The sequence below is a fragment of the Lolium rigidum genome, chromosome 6, assembly GCF_022539505.1.
Source record: "Lolium rigidum isolate FL_2022 chromosome 6, APGP_CSIRO_Lrig_0.1, whole genome shotgun sequence".
Lineage (NCBI taxonomy): Eukaryota > Viridiplantae > Streptophyta > Magnoliopsida > Poales > Poaceae > Lolium > Lolium rigidum.
Window position 1 is genome coordinate 72,935,342 of NC_061513.1, and position 21,364 is coordinate 72,956,705.

At 43.2% G+C, this 21,364-nt stretch overlaps 2 protein-coding genes and 1 non-coding gene across 4 annotated transcripts; 2 read left to right on the plus strand and 1 right to left on the minus strand.

Moving 5' to 3' along the window:
* Nucleotides 1-3,476: 3,476 nt before the first annotated feature.
* On the plus strand, nt 3,477-5,792 carry LOC124662801 (pentatricopeptide repeat-containing protein At3g46790, chloroplastic-like). Its single transcript, XM_047200594.1, has 2 exons — nt 3,477-3,567; nt 3,651-5,792. The coding sequence occupies exons 1-2, from the start codon at nt 3,477-3,479 to the stop codon at nt 5,789-5,791; spliced, it is 2,232 nt and encodes a 743-aa protein (XP_047056550.1). The 3' UTR covers nt 5,792.
* Nucleotides 5,793-8,043: 2,251 nt separating this feature from the next.
* On the minus strand, nt 8,044-13,825 carry LOC124665562 (delta-1-pyrroline-5-carboxylate synthase 2). Of its 2 annotated transcripts, none has more exons than XM_047202958.1 (21): nt 13,700-13,825; nt 13,117-13,188; nt 12,862-12,965; nt 12,664-12,766; nt 12,424-12,585; nt 11,900-12,177; nt 11,380-11,530; nt 11,069-11,233; nt 10,890-10,967; nt 10,672-10,761; nt 10,502-10,588; nt 10,311-10,397; nt 10,144-10,240; nt 9,934-10,037; nt 9,663-9,738; nt 9,224-9,374; nt 9,071-9,139; nt 8,890-8,956; nt 8,713-8,783; nt 8,381-8,459; nt 8,044-8,291 (listed from the first exon to the last, which is right to left on the minus strand). In XM_047202958.1, the coding sequence occupies exons 1-20, from the start codon at nt 13,799-13,801 to the stop codon at nt 8,381-8,383; spliced, it is 2,193 nt and encodes a 730-aa protein (XP_047058914.1). In that variant the 5' UTR covers nt 13,802-13,825; the 3' UTR covers nt 8,044-8,291. The 2 variants fall into 2 exon arrangements, with proteins under 2 accessions (XP_047058914.1, XP_047058915.1); XM_047202959.1 differs by having other exon boundaries at nt 8,044-8,297.
* Nucleotides 13,826-17,061: 3,236 nt separating this feature from the next.
* On the plus strand, nt 17,062-17,135 carry TRNAV-CAC. Its single transcript has one exon. It is a non-coding gene; the product is annotated as a tRNA-Val (tRNA).
* Nucleotides 17,136-21,364: the final 4,229 nt, after the last annotated feature.

Consider the following 21,364-nt stretch of genomic DNA (forward strand, 5'->3'; position numbering starts at 1 on the left):
AAAAAAAATCATTATGTCGGGGGTCTACGAGATTAGAAACATTACTCATCAGCTTCTTGTCATCTTAATCTAACCTAGATACACTAAGGTGCTTCTATTTCATCTTAAGCTTCCTTAGAATACATATATAGGAAAAAGGTATAGCTGTACATAACCTTGGTGCGACGACATATAAATGATCGATTTGCTAGTAAATAGTGTAGCTTAATCTAAAGCAAAACAGTACATACTTAATGAAAGTTCCAAAATGTCCATCTCAAAAAAGTAGAGAAGTGAGAAAACAAAAAAGGCAAAACAGCAGTGAGAAAAAAGATATGATTTGATTACAACTACCAAAAATAGAAAGATATTAGGACAAGTTAATAGTTTGTAGGTTCAACTAAATCATGTGATTACATGGCATTTGAATAACAGAAAAAATTACTTGTGTCACATCAGAAGGAATTTGACTTACTTGTTTGCTTGTTTACATTTGTTCTTCTTCAGATGATCATTGTGGAAACCTTCAATGTAACCATCTATAATAAACTCTGACATGTTCCTGTCAGGTGTTGTTGCTTTTGCAGCACGCTTTTTCCTGTTCCTCTTTTCGAAACTATTTGGATTAGACATAGATGCAGGAACTACAATCACACCATTGTTTTGGTTATCTGTGATTCATGATATTAAAATCAGGTCATGATAACCAAAAGCTTCTTAAATGAAAAAAGCTCCAAGTATAAAATTAAAAGACACAAGAAAAAATGGTTGACACCAACCTTGATTGGATAATAGATTAGTTTCTGACTTATCATTGCTTACAAAGCATTCAGCTATCTCTTCTGTTGAATAGCTATCGAGAATTCAGCATAAGTGATAGCTATGTTATGTAAAGCGTCACCAAACATACCATCACCTTCCATTCTTTCCACTGGATGCACATAAAAAAAAGATAAAAAAACACCTCAGAAAAACAGTAAAAATTATAATATCATGTGAGTCCATAAAAATAAGCTTATATACAAATGCAATTTTGTTCATACTTGTACTGAAAAAACAAGAAAATGTGAAACATGTTAAGGAAGAATTCAAACATAGTTGTGAGCATGTTAGAAAAAACATAGTTCATCACATACCAGCACATGCAGGCCTACTCTCAACAGAATCAAAAGAATCAAAGGGAGAACGAGACATGGCTTCTGGTTCAATTGTATAAGACCCAATGCTGTCAAACACCACATTTGAATCACTGATGTCAATCTGACAAAAAAAGGAGTAGACACAAGAAAATCAGAATTAACCCATACGGATACATCTTACAAAAGAGAAAAAGAATAGACAAACAAATCATACAGTTTCCTGATTTGCAATATCTTCTATGAAGTCATCTTCAATAACATTATGAACAATTGCTTCATCTTCGATAACATTATGAATGTTTGCTTCAACTAGAGGTGGTGCATGCGCTAATCGTCGGCATATCAACAATATCATTACCATCATTGCCTCCCGAACAGCAGAGTACAATTTCTAGGCCTACACTATATGGAGTGAGAGAAATGTCCCCGAGTCGTTAAAAAAATAAGTTAGTTAGCACAAAAGGTTAAATGGAAAAGAAAAATGGAGCATTATAATGAAACATGAAAAAAAATATAGATGACTAGAAGAAACGTACTTGGAAGGACCCCATAAGATTTCCGCGACAACAGGTTACGGTCTGAGTTATGAACAAAGGCAAAATCATCATTCGTTATGTGTGACATTCTTGGTAGCCTGTAATCAATTTGCCCAACATTGGCGCCAAAATCCAAAAAGTCCATGTACACCACCTGCGTAAAAAAAATTGAACTATAGTTAAGAAACAGAGAAACCTATTACTTCACAGTTAGAAAAGTTATTTATTACGATGGAAAATACAGGAAATGGAACACGTACTGCCAACAAAGGTAAGCAACCACCAATCCATAGCATCTCGTTGAAATCGCTTCCATCTTTAAAAACCTTAGCTTTCCAAGCATCAAGCTCATTCCACAAGTGGTCGAGGCACAAGGTTCCCAGGTCAAGATTGCCAACTTCAACAATGTCATTGTCCCTTAGGGAGTACAGATATTTCGGGTTGACAAAGTTGTAGGTAGAAGGGCAAAGAACTGTAGTGATGAATAACAGTAAGAAGCTCCTGATAAAAACAACCTCCTCATTAGATCCAAGCAAGCATGCATTCTACATTCGACACGGATATCTCGCTTCTTCCCTAGAAGGTACTTGGTCAATTAACACTTCAACTTCTCCGATGATTACAGGATCACTACTCTCCATTACAAATGGCTTAACTCCGTAAGCAAAACCAAAGACTTTGTCAACCATATCCTTGGTGAAGTGGATGATCTTTTCCTTGTGCTCTGCAGGAACTTTGCTTCACCATGTGAAGTGTGGCCAGCAAGCCACCGTAGGAGATTCATAGGAACCATAAGGTGATCGGGAGATTCGGAAGATTATGAAGGCCATGCTTCAATATGAATGACTTCGTATTGGATTGAATTTCTTCACAATTTTCATGTATCTGAGCGTGGAAAACCTAGATTGGATGCTAGGCTTGCATTGCGGCTCAATATACATGACATTGACTACAAAAAAAGAAATAGAAAATTAAGCTAGAACATAATATAAACCAATTGAGAAACTATATAAAGAAACATTTCAGAAAAGCACATGAGGAACAGTTATTGAAATGAGGACTACCCCCGAGATCAATCAGGTTTTGCCATGGTAAGCAGAGGAGTTCTTATCATCTAGAAACCTAGAACATCTAGCCTTACAAATAAACGAGTTCTTATCATGTGGGTGAAGCAACCATAGTGTGAGATGTTTGGGATAAACTGCTATCTAAAGAAACATATATTCGTGAACCAGCACCACCTGCAACACTGAAAAAATCATCCTAAAAACCCTTAACAAAAAACTAATGAGCAATTGTTTCTAGGGAGATCACCACCACCAAAAATAACCAGTACGGCCACCAAAAGGAACCAGTACGGCCACCAAGGAACCAGTACGAGTCATGCGCATCTGCAAAAAACGCGAAACTGCACCAGATCGAGCGGCAAACCTAAACACCTGACCCAAAATCAAGCAATAAACCACCACAAAAAAGCAGGAAGACAAAACCCAGCTCCTCCGTCGGCATTGAAGTAACACGAACGGGATCGAGAGCTCGGAAACCACCCTAGAAAACCAATCTTCCACCATCACCCGAATATGTTTCGTAAGCCTAGGAAAAGATCTCGAAACAACTCACATACTACCGAATCAGCGCCGCCCCTATGAATCAATCCGATGAAAACCCTAACCAAAACCTAACTACTGCGCATACGAGGAGAAGGAGGGGACAGTCCTGACCTTCCGCCGCCATCGAGGAGAAGCAGAACCCCAAGGAACCAGTGCTCGAGCGAAGAAGGAAGCCGAGCTCGAGCGAAAATGGTCGGAGGCGGAGAAAAGAAATGGGGAGGACGAAGACTCGGTCGTTCGGCTGTGGAAATCAGGAAGAAGGAAGAAAGAAGGACTCGGTCGGAATTGCGAAGCAGGAACAAAGCGTGTCCTATCTAAATGGGCCGGCCCAAAACGACGAGGGGGGTGGTCGGCGCGTCGTATACACCGACCTGGTCGGTGTATAGGATTTGCCGGCCCGGTGCCACTCCAACTCCGCTTCTGCCTCCCCGCCACCACAACCCAACCCAAAATATCTCTCCACGCCGGCGCACCGGCGCTCACCTCCTCTGCCACGGTGAAGCCCCTCCCGAGCCGCCCGCTACGCCTCCGCCTCCACCTCCGCCCACTCCTCATGTCCGCCTCCGCCCCCACGAGCTCACTCCACCTCCCCCACCCGGCGTTCCGCACCAGGCGTCCAACCCTCGCGCGCTGCAGGTCCTCCCTCGCCTCCTCCTCCCACTCCTCAGGCGGGGCACCCCCACCCCCACCAGCGAACCCGAACCACCTCATCCAGACGCTCTGCGCCAACGGCCGCCTCGCGCGCGCCGCCGCGCTCCTCCCGGGCCTGCCCGCGCCGACGCAGCGCACCTACGAGTCGCTCCTCATCGCCGCCGCGCGGGCGGGGGACGCCGCCCTCACCACCGCCGTGCACCGCCGGCTCGAGGCCGACCCAATCTTCCGCGCCGACCCGTTCCTCTCCACGCGGCTCATCGAGTCCTACGCCGCGCTCGGCGCGCTCCCGGCCGCGCGCCAGGTGTTCGACGAGGCGCCCGCCCGCGACATCTTCGTCTGGAACGCGCTGCTCAAGGCGCTCGCGCTCGCCGGCCACGCCGACGAGGCGCTCGCGCGGCTCTCCGACATGGGCCGGCTCCGCGTCCCCGCCGACAGCTACAGCTACACGCACGGCCTCAAGGCCTGCATCGCCGCGTCGGCCTCGCACGCGCTCCCCCGCGTGCGCGAGGTGCACGCGCACGCCGCCCGCCGCGGCTACGCGTCCCACACGCACGTCGCCACCACTCTCATCGACTGCTACGCCAAGCTCGGGGTCGTCGGCTATGCCGAGGCCGTGTTCGCCGCGATGCCGGAGAGGAATGTTGTTTCCTGGAGCGCCATGATCGCGTGCTATGCCAAGAACGAGAGGCCAGGTGACGCCATTGAGCTGTTCAAGGATATGATAGCCTCTGATGCAGGCCTGGTGCCTAACTCCATCACGATCGTGAGCGTCTTGAATGCCTGCGCAGGAGTGAACGCGCTCGATCATGGCAAGCTATTGCACGCATATATTCTTCGGAGGGGTTTCGACTCGCTTGTTTCGGTGCTGAATGCGTTGATGGCAATGTACATGAGATGCGGACGCCTTGAAGTTGGCCGGCGTATCTTCAATTGGATGGGAAAGCGGAGGGATGTTGTTTCGTGGAATTCGCTTATATCTGGATATGGGATGCATGGCTTTGGTCGTGAGGCGGTTCAGGTGTTTGATGAAATGGTCCAAGCCGGGCTATCACCGAATATCATCACATTTATCAGTGTCCTTGGGGCTTGTAGCCACGCGGGGCTTGTGGATGAGGGGAAGGAGTTGTTTGAGTCAATGGCGGATTATAGTGTCACACCTCGTGCAGAGCACTATGCTTGCATGGTAGACCTCCTTGGTCGTGCTGGGCAGCTGGAGGAAGCCGTGGAGCTCATAGAGAGCATGCGCATTGAGCCGAGTCCTCAAGTGTGGGGGGCACTTCTTGGAGCTTGCCGTATTCATGGCCATGTGGAGTACGCAGAGATGGCTTGCTCTCGTCTCTTTGATCTTGAACCCAGAAATGCCGGGAACTATGTACTCCTTGCTGATATTTATGCTCGAGCGAAACTGCACAACCAGGTTGACGTGCTAAAGGAGTTGCTTGAGGAGCATGCGCTGGAGAAGGTGACTGGTTGCAGCTGGATAGAGGTGAAGAAGAAGCTACACTCCTTCACGTCTGTGGACAACAAGAACCCACCTGTTGAGCAGCTTCAAGCTCTGATAGCAGAGTTTGTGGCGCAGATGAAAAATGAAGGCTATGTCCCTGATACAGGGATTGTTCATTATAATATTGAAGAAGAAGAGAAGGAAAGGATTTTGCTTGGTCACAGCGAGAAGCTGGCAGTTGCGTTTGGGCTTATCAATACTGGCAGTGGGGAAGTCATCAGGATCACCAAGAACCTGAGGCTATGTGAGGACTGTCACTCAGTCACCAAGTTCATCTCCAAATTCACAGAGCGGGAAATTGTTGTCAAGGATGTGAACCGGTTTCACCACTTCAGGGATGGAATTTGTTCATGTGGCGAATATTGGTGAAGATGCTGTCAGTGTTTTTTGATCTTTGCTGATCGTACCGAATAACCATGAAGTAGGAACTATTGTACAGCCTAATATGATTAGACTAGGCATGATGACCCAGTCTTTCAGGAGGAACCTCAAATTGATTGCTGCTGGTCTTGCTTTTAGACCAATGGAACTTCTGCAAGGCAATTTTGACACGTGTGTAATGGGTCTCCTTTAGCGACATGTTTTGTTGTAATGGTGTTCCTGACACAGTCTGAATTAGGAATTTCTCTCTTGTAAAACCCCGACTAATCCTGATACCCAGACTAGAGATTTATTGAAGATATGCAAGGATAATACATGATCAGAGGTTCACGTTTCTGTTATCTGACACATAAATGAGTGCTCATTGCATTTTGAGAATGTGCAGATTGCAGTTTACTTGGTTCTTAAGACTTCTGATGAGTCTATATATCAAGACTTTCAGTAATTGTCAATATAGCAGAGACTAGGATAAAGCGTCTAAGCTCTATCTTCTCTTTGCCCGGCCTGAAGCAATCTGCACATAAATAAACCATTTCCGGCACTTCAAAAGAGATATCATTCATGCACTTCCATAGAGCTTGTAATGCTCTATGGAAGTCCGTCTCTCTCTATTGAATGAAGCAAGTCAGGATGCCCCTATTTGATAAGTTCCGTTGATAGAGTATCATTATACTATCAAATTTGTATCATTGAAGCCTCGATTCATTCATGATTCCTGTGGTCTATCCACTTCTCTGTCAATGATGATATGGGTTTCTTTCATTGGTCTTATCACCCATGATTTTCTTATCATGACTTGCCTCACCCAACTAAGACCTTCTCGAATGAGGGTAAGATCAAGCATCTTTGATGGTCTCATTGATCCAAGAAATAGATATGGTAAAGAGAAAGGGCATTTCACGAGAGGAATCGGAAAATAGTAACATTTGGCCATAGGCCAGCATGAACTGATGATAAAATTTGGCAGAAAAGATGGACTAGGACTTAAGTAAGGGAGAGGACAACCCCTGTTTCTGGTGTACTTGCCTGAGGCCAAAACACATCCCTGGCTCCCTGATGCCAGGTCTGTTCACCTTTTTTATCTGCTCATTTGTTCGTGACAAGGATGCTACTCTTCAAGGATTCGACCAGAAGTCTCATCGAGGTATAAGCGTGCAACCTGCCCAAGGCCGGCGGTTTTTCAGCTAGAGTGACATGATGTCAAACGCCATTTCACAAGACGCATGCTCATTGCTGGTTTCATTTCAGGTGCTCCTTGTGTAGGGTATGCCATAGAAAGACATACAGCATGGATTTGAGATTTCAGTGGAAACAACATAGCTGGTTTCTCTCATATACAGCGCAGGTGTGCCGATGCGATTCTATAGTTACAACTAGTGTCATAACGACATTGTATGGATAAATCATTGTACAATTAAAATGAGGCGATCACGGAACTAGATAATGACGTGTTTTCTAGTACTTGCGATGGGCCTGGGCGAGGGGGAACATGCCAAGTATCCGCCTGGGATCATGTTTTCTTAGGTTTATTCTGGATGTACAATGCAATTTCGGTAGTCATTTTTCATTTCAGTTGGAAAATGCAGTCGGATGTTTGGGGTACTATAAGTGATCAAGGGGTAGTAACTCATATTACAGGGGGAAACTTTGCACAGAGTTCCATTACGATTAATGGGTGGCTTCGAGATTTCTTGTGGGCACAGGCATCACAAGTCATTCAGTCTTATGGTTCTTCATTATCTGCATATGGTCTTTTTTTCTTAGGTGCTCATTTTGTCTGGGCCTTCAGTTTAATGTTTTTATTCAGTGGCCGTGGTTATTGGCAAGAACTTGGAATTTTGCTCTTGTAAAATCCCAACTAATCATGATGCTCAGACTAGAGACTTGTTGAAGATATGCAAGGATAATACATGATCAGAGGTTCATGTTTCTGTTATTTGACACACAAATGAGTGGTCATTGCAAGGAATATGCAGATTGCAATTTACTTGTTCGCTTTGGTAGACTTCTGATGAGTCGTATATATCAGGACATTCAGGAGTTCTCAGTAGAGAATAGGATAAAGCGTCTAAGCTCCTACTTGCTCGGCCTGGGTCGTGTACTCTGCCTAGGGCCAAATCACATCTCTGGCTTCCTGCTGCCAGTTATGTTCACGGCCAGTGGTTTTTCGACCACAGCCACATGAAGACAAACGACATTTCACAAGCTCATTGCTGGTTTCATTTCAGGTTATCCTTGTGTAGGGCATGAAACAGCATAGCTGTTTTCTCATATATAGCACAGATGTGCCGATGCAGTTCTGTAGTTACAACAACTAGTGTCATAACGACATTGTATGGATAAATCATTGTACAATGAATATGAGACGACAACAGGACTACATAGCGACATGGTATCGATATTTTTCGATCTTTCTTCTTGGCGTGAAGATAAGGAGCTTCGAAGAGGATTATTCTACAAAAATTGCTCTACAGCACGAATCCTCTACCTGCAACTAACCACGGGAGTTGAATGTTAGTACATACTCTAGTCAAGCATTCAATCAATCAAATAGAAGAGTAGTAAGCCATGACTTACTCAATGCAAAGGAAGATCCTTGTGGGTGTACACAACTCCCTTGTCACCGTTCACTATTTGTCCACTCCCTCTTAGAATGCTATACATAAACCAACGCATACATATAAATACAGCAAAACAATGCATACATATCAAGTGAAGATACTAATAGATTCACTTGTTGTGTATGATAAATAATAAAGAAATGGCAAACATCTAGGCATAAACTGAAGAAACTACAAGGAAAATTGTGCACACAGAATGCATCCGCATATGAAAGAACTGCTATATATTGGAGTCAAGACAAGATGGATATAATTACAGAAAAAAAACTAAATGTCATAGAAACATACCATCGAGTAGTTAGAAGCCCATCAACACCAACAGGTCCACGTGCATGTATGCGCCCTGTACTTATGCCAACCTATTCAAGACATTTGAAAAGGTTCAAACATAGAACTGAATGGTTTTCCGAAAAAAGAAAGAGCAGAAACAGCTTGCACACAAAACGAACAGTAAAAAGACAATACCTCCGCACCAAGACCGAAGCGAGTCCCATCACAGAACCTTGTGCTAGCATTATGGAACACAGCAGCACTGTCACAGTTTAAACGAAATGTTATTTCAATTGTTAAATTGAGATTTATTCACAAATAAACAATAAATAAAGCTAGCATGACCATAATTTGCAACACAAAGTCAAATAAATACCTATCAACTTGTTGTAGAAACGTATCTGCTGACTTCTTATCGGTGGTGATAATACAATCTGTGTGTGCACTGAAACAAAAATATTTAAGACAGTCAAATGCAGTCCAATAAAAACAGTAAGTGGGGAATGTATGTTTAAAGGAACATGCATACCTTCCATAACGATTTATATGGTCAATTGCTGATTGTACATCATCAACAAATTCGAGGGTGCATGCCATTGAGCTATACTCGTGATGAAATGAATCAACCTTTGGCACTTTCAATGTGTCATGTGCAACAGGCCCACCATAAATAACAACTCCTGCAATATGACATCAATTAATAAATCAACTGAGGATGTCCATCAAATGTTCATTACCATGAACACGAGTTTTTTAATTGGTGGTATAATGGTATCTACTTACAGAGAAATTTGTACAGGTGAGTAAATTTGCTAGATTGTAAGCCAAAAAAATATATAATGACATTAATTTTAGTAATATTCAGAACGTGTGATGAAATATAATCTGCAAGATTGATTATTATTTTTTAACTCTCTCAGGAAGCACAAAGGTAATGACATACTTGACATCAGGATGTTAGCTAATACCTTCGTTCGCAAGTTCCATCAATAAATCATCAAGACCCTCTGTCTTGTTCAGATCTTTATGAACAAGAAGTGTTTCCTGCACAGATGATGTAAATAATAATTTAGTTCATGTATTTAATAATTCATGTAAAACGGTGTATCAGATTTAAAATAAATTATTAACTTCAACACAGAATCAATGTTGTGTTACAGTGATATACACAACCTATTAAAAATATATTAGGATGAAAAAAATTAAAATCATACAGAAATATGGAAAGAGGAGACGCACCATAGCATTACATGCTGCCGGATAATCAACCTTTGCATCCAATACGATACGCTTTGCCATATCCATGTCAGCCGATTTATCAATATAAACATGGCAGATACCATCTGTTCAAAAACGAAACTAAAGTTAAGTAATTCATACAATACTGAATTATAATTATATCATTCTAGTATGAAGTGGCAAGAGTTCAGTGATAAAAAAATGGCTTACCTGCATGACCAAGAACAGGAATCTTGGTTGCTGCTTTGATTTGAGAAACAAGCTTATTACTGCCTCTCGGAATAACAAGGTCAATCACATCATCAAGCTGCATAGCGTACATCACGTTTAGACATATTCATGTACTCATCGACCAAAGTACTGAATGACATGCTTACCTTTAGCAAATCAGCAATCTCGTCCTTGCTTTTTACAAGGCCAATCAGTTTCTTACCAACAGCATCTGGAATCACGCTAGTTATGACCTAATAAACAGCAACAAATTGATACATCAGAAGTGCAATTAAGCAAAAATACATTGCTGCAGTAGAAAGAGCACTATAATCTAACTAATGAAATTACATCATACCTTATGTAATATTGTGTTTGATCTCATAGCTTCTTTTCCTCCTTTCAGGAGAAGACCATTTCCACTTCGGATTGCTAGGGCCGCGATCTGTAAAATAATGTATTGATTGTAACTAATAGTTGAACTTGCAGCTAATTCTTATTATTTTGTTTACCACCAAAGATTTTTACCTGGACAAGGGCGTCAGGACGAGACTCAAAAATAATTAGGAGAACACCCAATGGGCAGTACATCTTCTCATAAACTAAATCCTTTGCAAGCTGCAAAACAAATCCTTATTTGGTTAAAAAATTAAACACATGAATTGCAAGAAATCATAATATTTTAATCTATGACATTTATCATAAGAAAGATCTTTCAAATCCAAGATATGATCCAGCCCTTTCACCTCTGTTTTTTTCACTGTATGGGAAATAGGGTCCTCCATGTCCGCAATTGCACGAATGGATCCCGCAAGGCTCGTTATCTATAAATAGTTAACATAATGTGAGGACAAATAATATGACCAAACGTAATCTAATATATGAATATATACTGTTGAGATAAAGAAGTATGTATTTGACCCACCCTTCCTGCCTTCAGGGTCATCCTAGAAACCAAAGATTTCTCGTAACCTGAATCTTGTGCCACAGCTAGATCTGCTTCATTCTCAGATATAATTAAGTCCTCATTTGCTTCCAGAGCATCAGCAATATCTAACAAAATCTTCTTACGCTCCTCTGAGGACAAGTTCTGTTCGGTCGCCACATGAAGCAGAATAAATCAGCAGTGAAAGCAAGAAAGAAACAAAGTATTCTAACTCGAGCCTTCCTTAGATATTTACGATTCCAAACAAATTGATGTATATTTTAGTATCCCTCGAATGCCTAATTGAATACCTGTAGATGCCGTGAGCAATCTTTCGCAGCAACTGCCATCTCACGCGTGGTCACTTCCTTGGAACAGTCCCAGATATTTGCTTCATTGTGGAAAAGTGTACCAATTTTCTCTCCTCGCATAACCTTAATAATGCTATCTACCACGAATCCACTTCATGGATGTAACAACAAAAGGTTAAAACCAGAAATAAATAATCTTACATGTAGACATAAACTCAATTTGATACAGTAGTATGCACAGGTCTACCATTGGCAGTTGCAGCTAAAATGCACCGCAAGCTTCTGAATATGTCTAATAAAGTTTTGAATATCCAATTATAACATCGATAGTTTGGTGTGTAACATATGATTGCACAAATACAGTAGATCGCATGCAGTATGTTAATTAACCTAATGGGAATAAACTTTTTTGCTATGCATATGTATAAACTCATGCTATGACAGCAGGGGAAAATATCTAGTATCTATGCATATGGCTAAACTCATGCTATGATAAGCAGGGGGGAGAAGTTGTAGTCACCTGGCAATTACAGCAGGTACACCCTTTGATGCGGCACTAACAGCAGCAGCCACTTTAGCTTGCATTCCACCTCTTCCTACACGAGACTTCTCCCCAAAATTAATTAGCTTCCCGTGCTTGTCGTTAATGTACGTGTGGATAATCTTTGACTGAGGATCACTCGGTGGACCACTGAACAGCCCCTCCACATCACTAAGCATGATAAGAAGATCAGCATCCAGTTCTTTCGCCAACAGCGTTGCCAAACTGTCATTATCCCAGAATATACCAGATGAATCCTACACATGAAGTTAATTGTTATAACCAATAAATAGGAAATGCTAAAGACTGCTCAGTTATCCTTTGCCTGTTCTGGAAAATAATGAAGATAAGAGAGGTTGCTTGCAGAGGGAATTCTAAATGAAGGCCTAAAGTACAGACACGTTTCATTCACGCTGGGCATACAATTAAGCTCCCAGTGTAGAGATCACATTAGAAAGACACAAAAGTCTGAAGTGTGGCCATTTTGTTAAAAGAAAGCACACCTCATATGGCGCTTTCCTGGTACTGATAGCGTCGTTCTCGTTAAACACGGGTATCACTTTAAGATCTAGCAGAGAGACAACAGTCTCGCGAAGCTGGTGCCCGAAACTTGGGTCCCGGAAATCACGGTCCGTAACAAGAAGCTGAGATGACGTTACATCAAGCTGCAGAGGCAAAGTTCGATGTCAGAATCACGTAAACATCAAACAAGAAAAGCAGCGTATATTTATAGCAAGCCGCACCTGGCTAAACAGCGTGTCATAGATCGCCATTAGGCCGCTCTGGCCGACGGCGGCACAGGCCTTCCCGTCCAGGTCCAGCTGTGGGTTCTGCAGATCCGCGAAACTGCAGGCATGGAGAAGTGTCAGCAAAGGGTGCCATTACATCAAAGCAAGTAGTTAGAAACAGACTGTTGTGAGCTGAAGTTTGTGTAGGCAAACCTGCTGTTGATGAGCTTTCGGTACTTGAGCCTCTGCCTCCCGACGCCAACGGCGCCGGAGGTGACCAGGATCACCTCATACCCCTGAAAGTTGAGCTCCTTGACCTGAAATATTTCAGCATTTTTACCGGTTAGCAATTGTCAAAAAAATATACTGTATATATTTACCCAACAGGTGGTACTGTACTGCTATTAAGAAAAGCTTCCTTTGTTAAACTGTTAAAAGCACATGGCTTCGTCAGAGAAATCGAGTTACCTGCTCACAGAGAGCTCCGAGCCTGCCCATGGCCAGCCGGCCATTCTGCCCGGTGACAACAGCGGTGCCCACCTGTGGTACGAGATAGGCAGCGGTTAGATATTTAGACGGACCCGGTGAACAGAACGCCGATTTACCTGTGCAATTAACCTAAATAATTAATTATTTACTTCGCCGCTAAGCTACTTACTAAAATTTTAGTTTGCGATTTAGACTTGAGTCTTGTTCATAATAAGGTGTGGGGAGAATTGACTCAGGTGATTTTTACGCGACGCCGGGAGGCGGCGATTCGATTCAGAGGAGCTATTTTCGTCAGCGGATAGATACTTTACTAAATCAGTGTCATGACGTCATCAGATCCGTTTTTTTTTTCGTTGCTAGCCTCCGTTTTCACGTCGCCCGTCTCTCAGAAAACCAGGATCACGCGCGCCGGAGAAGAAGGGGGGAAACAGCAACGGCAACGAACGGGACGCAAAAACGGCGGCGGCGGCGCCGGCAGCATTCGGTTAGCGTCGGGGAGGAGGAAGGGAGGGAGGAAGCTAGGCATGCAGGGGTGCAAGTATACGGTAGAATTAATGGTCACCTTGATGACGATGCGCTTGACGTCCCTGACGAAGCATCGGGTGGAGTCGCTGTTCTCCATGTCCGCCGCCGCGACGGCTCCTCCGATGCCTCCCCTGCCCATTATCGGTTGGCCGTGGCCGTGGCCGTGGCGAGCTCGCTCCGCCGCGTCGCTGCGGATCGAGACGGGGGGGAAAGGGAGGGAGGAAAATAGGCAGGCAGGTGGGTGGGCGGAAGTGGCGAAGGGAACCGTGAGATGAGATGACCAAGTGGAGCTACCGGCCCTCTCCGTTTTAAAGGGGAGCCGCTGCGACCCGTCGCGGCGAGGGCCAGATGCGGCCGCCTAGATCGTCTGCGGCGACCGCCTAAAAAATGGATCGTCTGCGGCGAGCGGGCCTGCCTGGGAGTGGGAGGAGAGCCCGTGACCACCGCCTTTCACGGCCCGTGGGGAGGCGCACACGTGGTGCGGAGCCGGAAATCCGTTGCGCAAAATATCCTGGAGGCCGCGTTTTGGCTGCTTCCGCGGAGGAAATATAGGGCGAGATATTGGGTTCTGTGCCACCTGTTGAACCGCACCTGGAACGGCCAACGACCCCAGATGGTAAAAATGGACGTTTGCGGGGTAGGCTCTATGATGAAAGGCTCCCGACTTAATAAAATAAATGGCCACATAATAATAATCTTTATAATTTTGATGATTCTTTTTGGTTTTCCCTCAATGGAGATGGTATGGTCTGCAATAAGTGATATTCGGTTTTTCGTCCAACGACGTGATCTCCTACCCAATGTCAATGATGGTGTTGAAAGATTATAATTCTCTAGGTACGAGCCTTCACATCTTCTTTCGTTAGATCAATTTTGGATCTTTTCTCATGGTTGCCGAGAGGAGGATTATCCTCGCAGATTTTGTCCCGGCTGATACGTCCTCGACAATGGTGATACGGACCCTCGGCTCTGCAGCGATATCGACAAGGCTGGCCGGTTGTTACTCCCTGACATACTAGTGTTGGTACTCTTGTCGACGTTGATTGACTACTTTAATGGTTGCGCGCGTGCACACAGCCTTGGCATTGCGGCTCAAATTAAAATTATGGGAGAACCTTCGTTGGTATTTACATGTTTATGGTTTGTTATCTATCTTTGGCTGCCTTCAGAAAAGTACAAGATTGTGTTTTGGAAGAAAAAGAGTTTTAAGACCTCAAAGATTTTCTAGTATCTTTTAGACTTTATTTTGTATAATCGTTGGAGATAGCTCGCATATCTCTAGCATGTACTATTTATTACTATACATATATGTGGTATTAATTATTAAAAAAATGAGTGCTGCGTAGATTGTAGCTAGAGTTGTTGGTACTATTTGTTTAGGGAGACAAGCAAAATGGAATATCCTTTTCAAAATCATTTTTCGTCCTGCTATATTATTATAGTAACCACACGATACAACGTGCATGCTTGGGCCACAACACAACGAAGACCAAAAGAAAAGAAAAGCAAATGTTGACATCTTGGCAGATCGAGGAAAAACGTAGACATCCGATGCACCCTCCGTAGAAGTCCCACCACACTCGTAGCACACGAATCAACACATACAAAGCACCACCATCAACAAGGAAAGCGATGACGACGAAGTTGCTACCTAATAGTCATATGGTTTTGCCCGGTACGCTGAGGGATAAGAAAGTCTCAACTCCAACCGCGGGAGCATTTACTATTTGGAAGTGTGCGAACGTAGCTGGTGGATCGGGGAAACAGGAAATCCTTGTGGTAATGCCGTGGGAATAGGAGTTGGAGTGGTGAGGGGGTACACCTGACACCCTCAAGGATGCAACGATGGCACTCGTAGGCATCACTGCATCGGTGCCTAACGAGCCAATAAGGATTTCTCTAGACCCCCAAACCATCACTTTGGAAGATCCATAGTTCTCCACCCAACCTGTTGCCCACCAGCACGCGCCACCACGGTCTTTGATCCATCCTCGCCATCTCATTATGGTCACCGATGCGATGCCTAGAAGAAGGAAATGGGACATCAGGGTCAGGGGTAGCAACACCACAACCGTGTGGGAGGGAACTACCTCCACTGCCTTTGCGGTAGCCGACGTGACGTGGCAGTAGAGACATGCACCATGCCCGTACTGGCCTGACTCGACCCAAATTGGCCCACAAAGTCCCCACCGCCACGTTGTAGTAGGCAGGCTGGCAACATCTCAAAAATTATAAATTTGACCAGTTACATGTCAAAAAAATATCAGCATCTATTATATGAAATGTACTCTCTTTATTCTGAAATACCCTACATCCTGAAATACTCTACATCCTAGGCTTAAAATTTATTATGAATTAGTCTACATTTGAGCTTTATAATGAACAACAACACAGAAAACAAAACAATATCACTATTTCTATTGGATGTTACTACTTTCAACGTAGGTTGGATTGGTTGGATTGTATTAATAATTGTAACATTATCTAGTAGTTTTTTTTCTCAGATATAGACTAAATCAGAACGGAGGAAATATATAGTATGAAGAGTATATTTCACCATAATTCTATTATTCTAACAACACCGATTTCACATCATAGAAGTTGATATATATTGTCATATTATTGGCCAAATCTACAAAATTTGACTTTCACCAGATGTTATATGCAACATATCTTTGGGATGGAGGGGGTATATCTGGCACTGATTAATCTGCAAAGAAAATATTTGGCCCTGATCCAGCGCAATAAATAAGGAGTTTGGAATGCGCTACTCCCTATTTACAGCACAATAAATACAGCATTGTGGAGTTTTCTTTTTGCGAAGTCCCGTGACGGGTTGACCCCTACCTCGTCTTCAGCAGCGCCGTATATTTCCAACACCAGCTTGATTCATGTGCACCGGTGCAGCTTGCGCGATAAAGCAAAGACTAGGAGAGGAGGCGTGCACCAACGTACAGTAGGACGCCGCAGCTAGCTTAGGTACATGATCATTGTGTGCCCTGTACTAAGTTGCGGTGCACTGTATATTTCCAACACCAGGCCAAACCGTGCTACGCACCACATGCATGGTCCTGGTCCACCATGTTTTATAGCAAGTCGGCACGGTCTCGAAAGCATCGCTCGACGGACCTGAATATACCGATGGAAAAGATGCGACGCACCTCGCACATGCGCTCGTCGATTCGCGTCAGTGCGCGACAAACTGACAGGCCTGCACGGCGCTCGATGCGCTCGGGATCGTTCTTTGCGCGCGCGAGCCGTCAACCACCCCCGGCCGCCGTGTAGAATCTAGACGAAATGTTAATGGGAAATCAACGGCGTATATTTTCCTGATGTCTTATAATTTATGTGCAAGTTATAGTGTTCTAATAAAATAATCCGTGTTTATCAACATAAAATGTCTGGGTGGTGTAGTTGGTTATCACGCTAGTCTCACACACTAGTGGTCCCCGGTTCGAACCCGGGCTCAGACATCTCTTTTTTGCTGATCCGAATATCCTGTTCCTTTTCTTTTTTGCAATTTACTTACACATCAAACTTACTTTTGCAAGCTGCGCTTCCTTTTCTTTTTTGCAGTTTACTTACACATCAAACTTACTTTTGCAAGCTGGATGAGCTAGCACAACTGATGGGAACCCAACATCTATCTACAGTAGTTCTGCACCACAAACGCTGTTAAACTGAACCGTAAAAAAAGACATAAAACTACAGGTGTACATTGGCATGCAGCTATCTGAACACTGGCAGCCTGACTTCTGTAACCACTAGTGTACATTGGAAGTGCATACGTGCCACTTGTTCCCGTGTCGTTATCATACTAGCTAACGCTACCAGCCTACCACCTGGCGTGCAACTCCAAACACTGTCACATGCATGCTTAATCATCAAATGCGTGACGTCAAGAGGTTAACTCCAAACAAACGGCCTATGATTAAGGTGGGCAAGGAGGTCGGACGTGTCAGGGCGAGATGCATGAAGAGGTGATGTCCAATCAAACGCGGTTATCGAGATCAAGAGAACCGTGACGTGTCTAGCTGAGATGCATCAACACGTGACATCCATCCAAAACAGCCAATTATTCTTCCTGTTTCTCTTCTGAAGATGCAACAACCATGGATGCAATGATTCCCCAAAACAGCTTCAGAGTTTTCTTTGCGATGCACAACCCTACCCACCACACAATGGTGTTTTTCCAGGTGTTATTTTCTGAGCAGATGGCTAATGTGTACCTGCCATGTCCATGAACTTGTGTGGAGTGCGATGATTCATCTGCTTCACGTATGTATCCAAAGAGGCAAAGGACGTGCCCAATGTCTACTGTGGCTTTGGACATGGAAGCGAATTGCATTCCGGAGCTCCGGTGGAGGACTAAGACATGCCATAGGACCACGTACACCGTCACCATCGTCGGCAACCAGGTGGCACGAGAGGAGCATCTCTTGCGGATACACAAAAACATGGAATGCCATCCTACAAAAACACGTTCTTTCTAGTAAGAAAATCGAAACTTGGTGGCTTGAAAGTTGTGGCCTGTGAGTACGTATATGAAACTGAAGACCTCTTTGGATAATATTCATGGCCATAATTCAGAAACTCGACGGTTGTAGAACTGACATGTGTTAGATATGGCGAGGATACCACTCAAACACGACCCACGGGATATTACAACTACTGAAAACTTACACGAAAATAGTATCGGGTGATGTCTAGGATAATTCCCAGCCAGATTTTCCAATCCTACGTGTTAAGAGGAGCTTCACCAACAACTCAACGTCACTTTGTGGATGTGGATATGTCAGCCTATAGATATGGGACGCCACGGCTCGGTGGATCCGCTCGTTATAGAAAATAAGATTATTACGTTCTTTGCACTACCGATACCAATGCAATGGACTACCCGATGGCCCCTTTCATCCACATGATTTTAAAACTATATAAACACAAGTTTTAAAAAACATAGGTATATGTGAATTAGATGTCACGGCATGTTTAATCATACAGACTCAAAACATGTGGGGTGTGTAGAATTGAATTGTAAAGGACCTGTGAGGTTTGGAGTCAGTCCTACACAAACAAAAATCCGTGAGGTTTTGACCCAACCAAAATCTCATTTAAAAGCGCGAACAAATTGGATCATGTAAGAAAAAAGCCATACGATGTATGAACCTGTAAAAAAACATGTTTCTAGAGAACATATTACAAGGAATACAGTCTCAGAGACCTTTTTACCAAAGTAGGCACCGCATAAAGATTATTAAAGGTGTTCAAATGCTTGATCTCAAATTGAGGAATTCTCATTTTTTTCTGGTAAGATCTTTGTTAGTATGAATTAATGAATGAAGATGAGCTCCGCCACTACATGTCATCGTACCTTCGTGAGACAACAACACCAACCAGATGTGTCTTAAGTGCAAAACGGAAGGCGAAAGTAACTTTACCATCAATAGACTATTGAACACACTATTATATATGTTAGACATATTTGACCTAATTAGCATGAGAATGATTTGGTTACAATACAACAACAATATCAAAGTTTTTTCCCAAACAAGCTGGGGTAGGCACTGATTTGGTTACAATATCCTCCCAAATACCATATATACACTAGATTTTTTCTATGTAATATTGTAAGTAGACATGACTACAAACTAGAAATTTCTATCTAAATATTATTTAGCATACGGCTTAGGCATCAAGATAGGTAAGCATACACACATATATACACACTATCATTCCAATGACACAAATTAATACGAGAAGATATCCAATTTTTCTTTTATTGTTTCTCACTTTGAGAGGATTCGGTTTGAACCTTTTTTTAAAAGCCAATGTGTTAAAAATGTATTTTTTCTTACACAATACGAGCAACATCTATAATATCTATAAAGTTCATCCCCACTATGGTGCATTTAATGTTTGCAAGCTGAATTCTCATGCAGCCACATCATCTTAATTGTTTCTAGCCGTCGGATTTCAAATATACGGTAAATGGTTGTCCGTCCTGGCGCTGCCCAGTTCTCATCTTCTGTGGGATGTATGCATCTGTCAAAAAATATGAAGTGTTACCGTCAGGCCGTTCTACCTGACTTACCCGCTCACCTTCCCACTGTAGAAGAGGAAGCGATACTGCAGCCCGCATCTATGAGGAAGAGGAAGTGGCGACATAAACCGTAATGGGTTACAGGTACTTCAATCGTCTTTCCTCTCCGCTTCCGAGTCTTCCAGTCCTTCTAGCGTCTTTGGCTGTGTGTGTGTTGCCTCCTCCTGGATGCACATGCCACCGCCCTATCCATTGCTATACCAGGGAAGCCTGTGTTGTGTTCCATCATCCAGCACGATCAATGGAAATCTGTAGCGATCGGGCGTCTCCATGTGGTCTCAAACGAGTAATCGCTGCCCCCTTTTCACTTTGTCTCATATATCCTATATTGCCGCCGTATGATCCATTTCCGTATGATCCATCTATCATCTCATGGTATGCTCCCCAAATCCCTCTTATGTTAACTAATTAGATTTGACTATTTTTTTGGGTCAATGTTACTGTGTTCAGATCTGATTAGGTGCTCAAGATACGGAGCTTGATTTTATTAATTGTATTTATATAAAAAGTTAACATACCCGTACACTTCAAGAATGAATTTCTACCAGCAATGACAGCATGGCGTACAGGTACTGGTCATACGTGCTATTGACAAATATTTTATCTGACCATATATATCATCGTTCCTGCAATGTACATGTGAGTATCACAATGTTTTCCAGTATCTAGCTTCTCAATATTTTCACGTCACATTGCATAACTCTTTCCTCAATCCTCTGTACCTTCAGGAATGTTAGCACCAGCCCGCAAGTATGTACGACTCTCCATCTCATTCCAGGCTTTATAGGGTGGGAGCACCAAGTCCTGGTAAATCCTCATGTCCGCTTTCTATCTCCCGGCTTTCGTTGTATGTAGCAGCGGTTCATAATTGAGATAGTTTTAAGATTTTTTTCTCCTACTTATTGCTCTTCAGCACTGAAAGTGAACCGGGAAGAAGGGACAAGATGAAGATACATGTTGGATTGCAAAGTTGTAGAAAATCTTCTCATCAAAAATTATTTTCAATTATGTGTTCAAGAAGAGATACACAGTTGACCACCAAGACTTGAATAAACAAAGCAATAGAAGGCGGCAATATGCTTGCACTTCATAACAGTATATGCAAATGAGCATTATTAACATAGAATATTCATGCTATTTGTTGCATATATGAAAATCATCTCTAAATTCCGCGGCAACGCGCGGGGTATCAACTAGTATTCGATATGAATGTGGATTGATAAAATACCCATGCATGGGCGTACAAAATTATTTCCTTATAAACTTGTATATATAAGTTTAGTATAAATAATTATATTTATTTTGAATCTCCCCAAGATTAATAATTTGCACACATGTACAACCCTGAATCATAGTAGCCGGAAACGCGGTACGCGCGGTGGTGCGTCTCCTGACTCGGGAACGTCGTCCCGGATTCGGAGTCGGGGACGAGGAGAGGAACGGTGCGAGTCGGTGCTGGAAACGTCAACCCAAAAACCAAGAAACAGGAAGCTTGATTCCGAAGAGTCCAATACATTATCTTCCTGGGCCTGCTCTTATAAATACCACAAGCCCATAGTATTGTCCATGAGAATATACTTAGGCACAAAATTCTAGTTATAG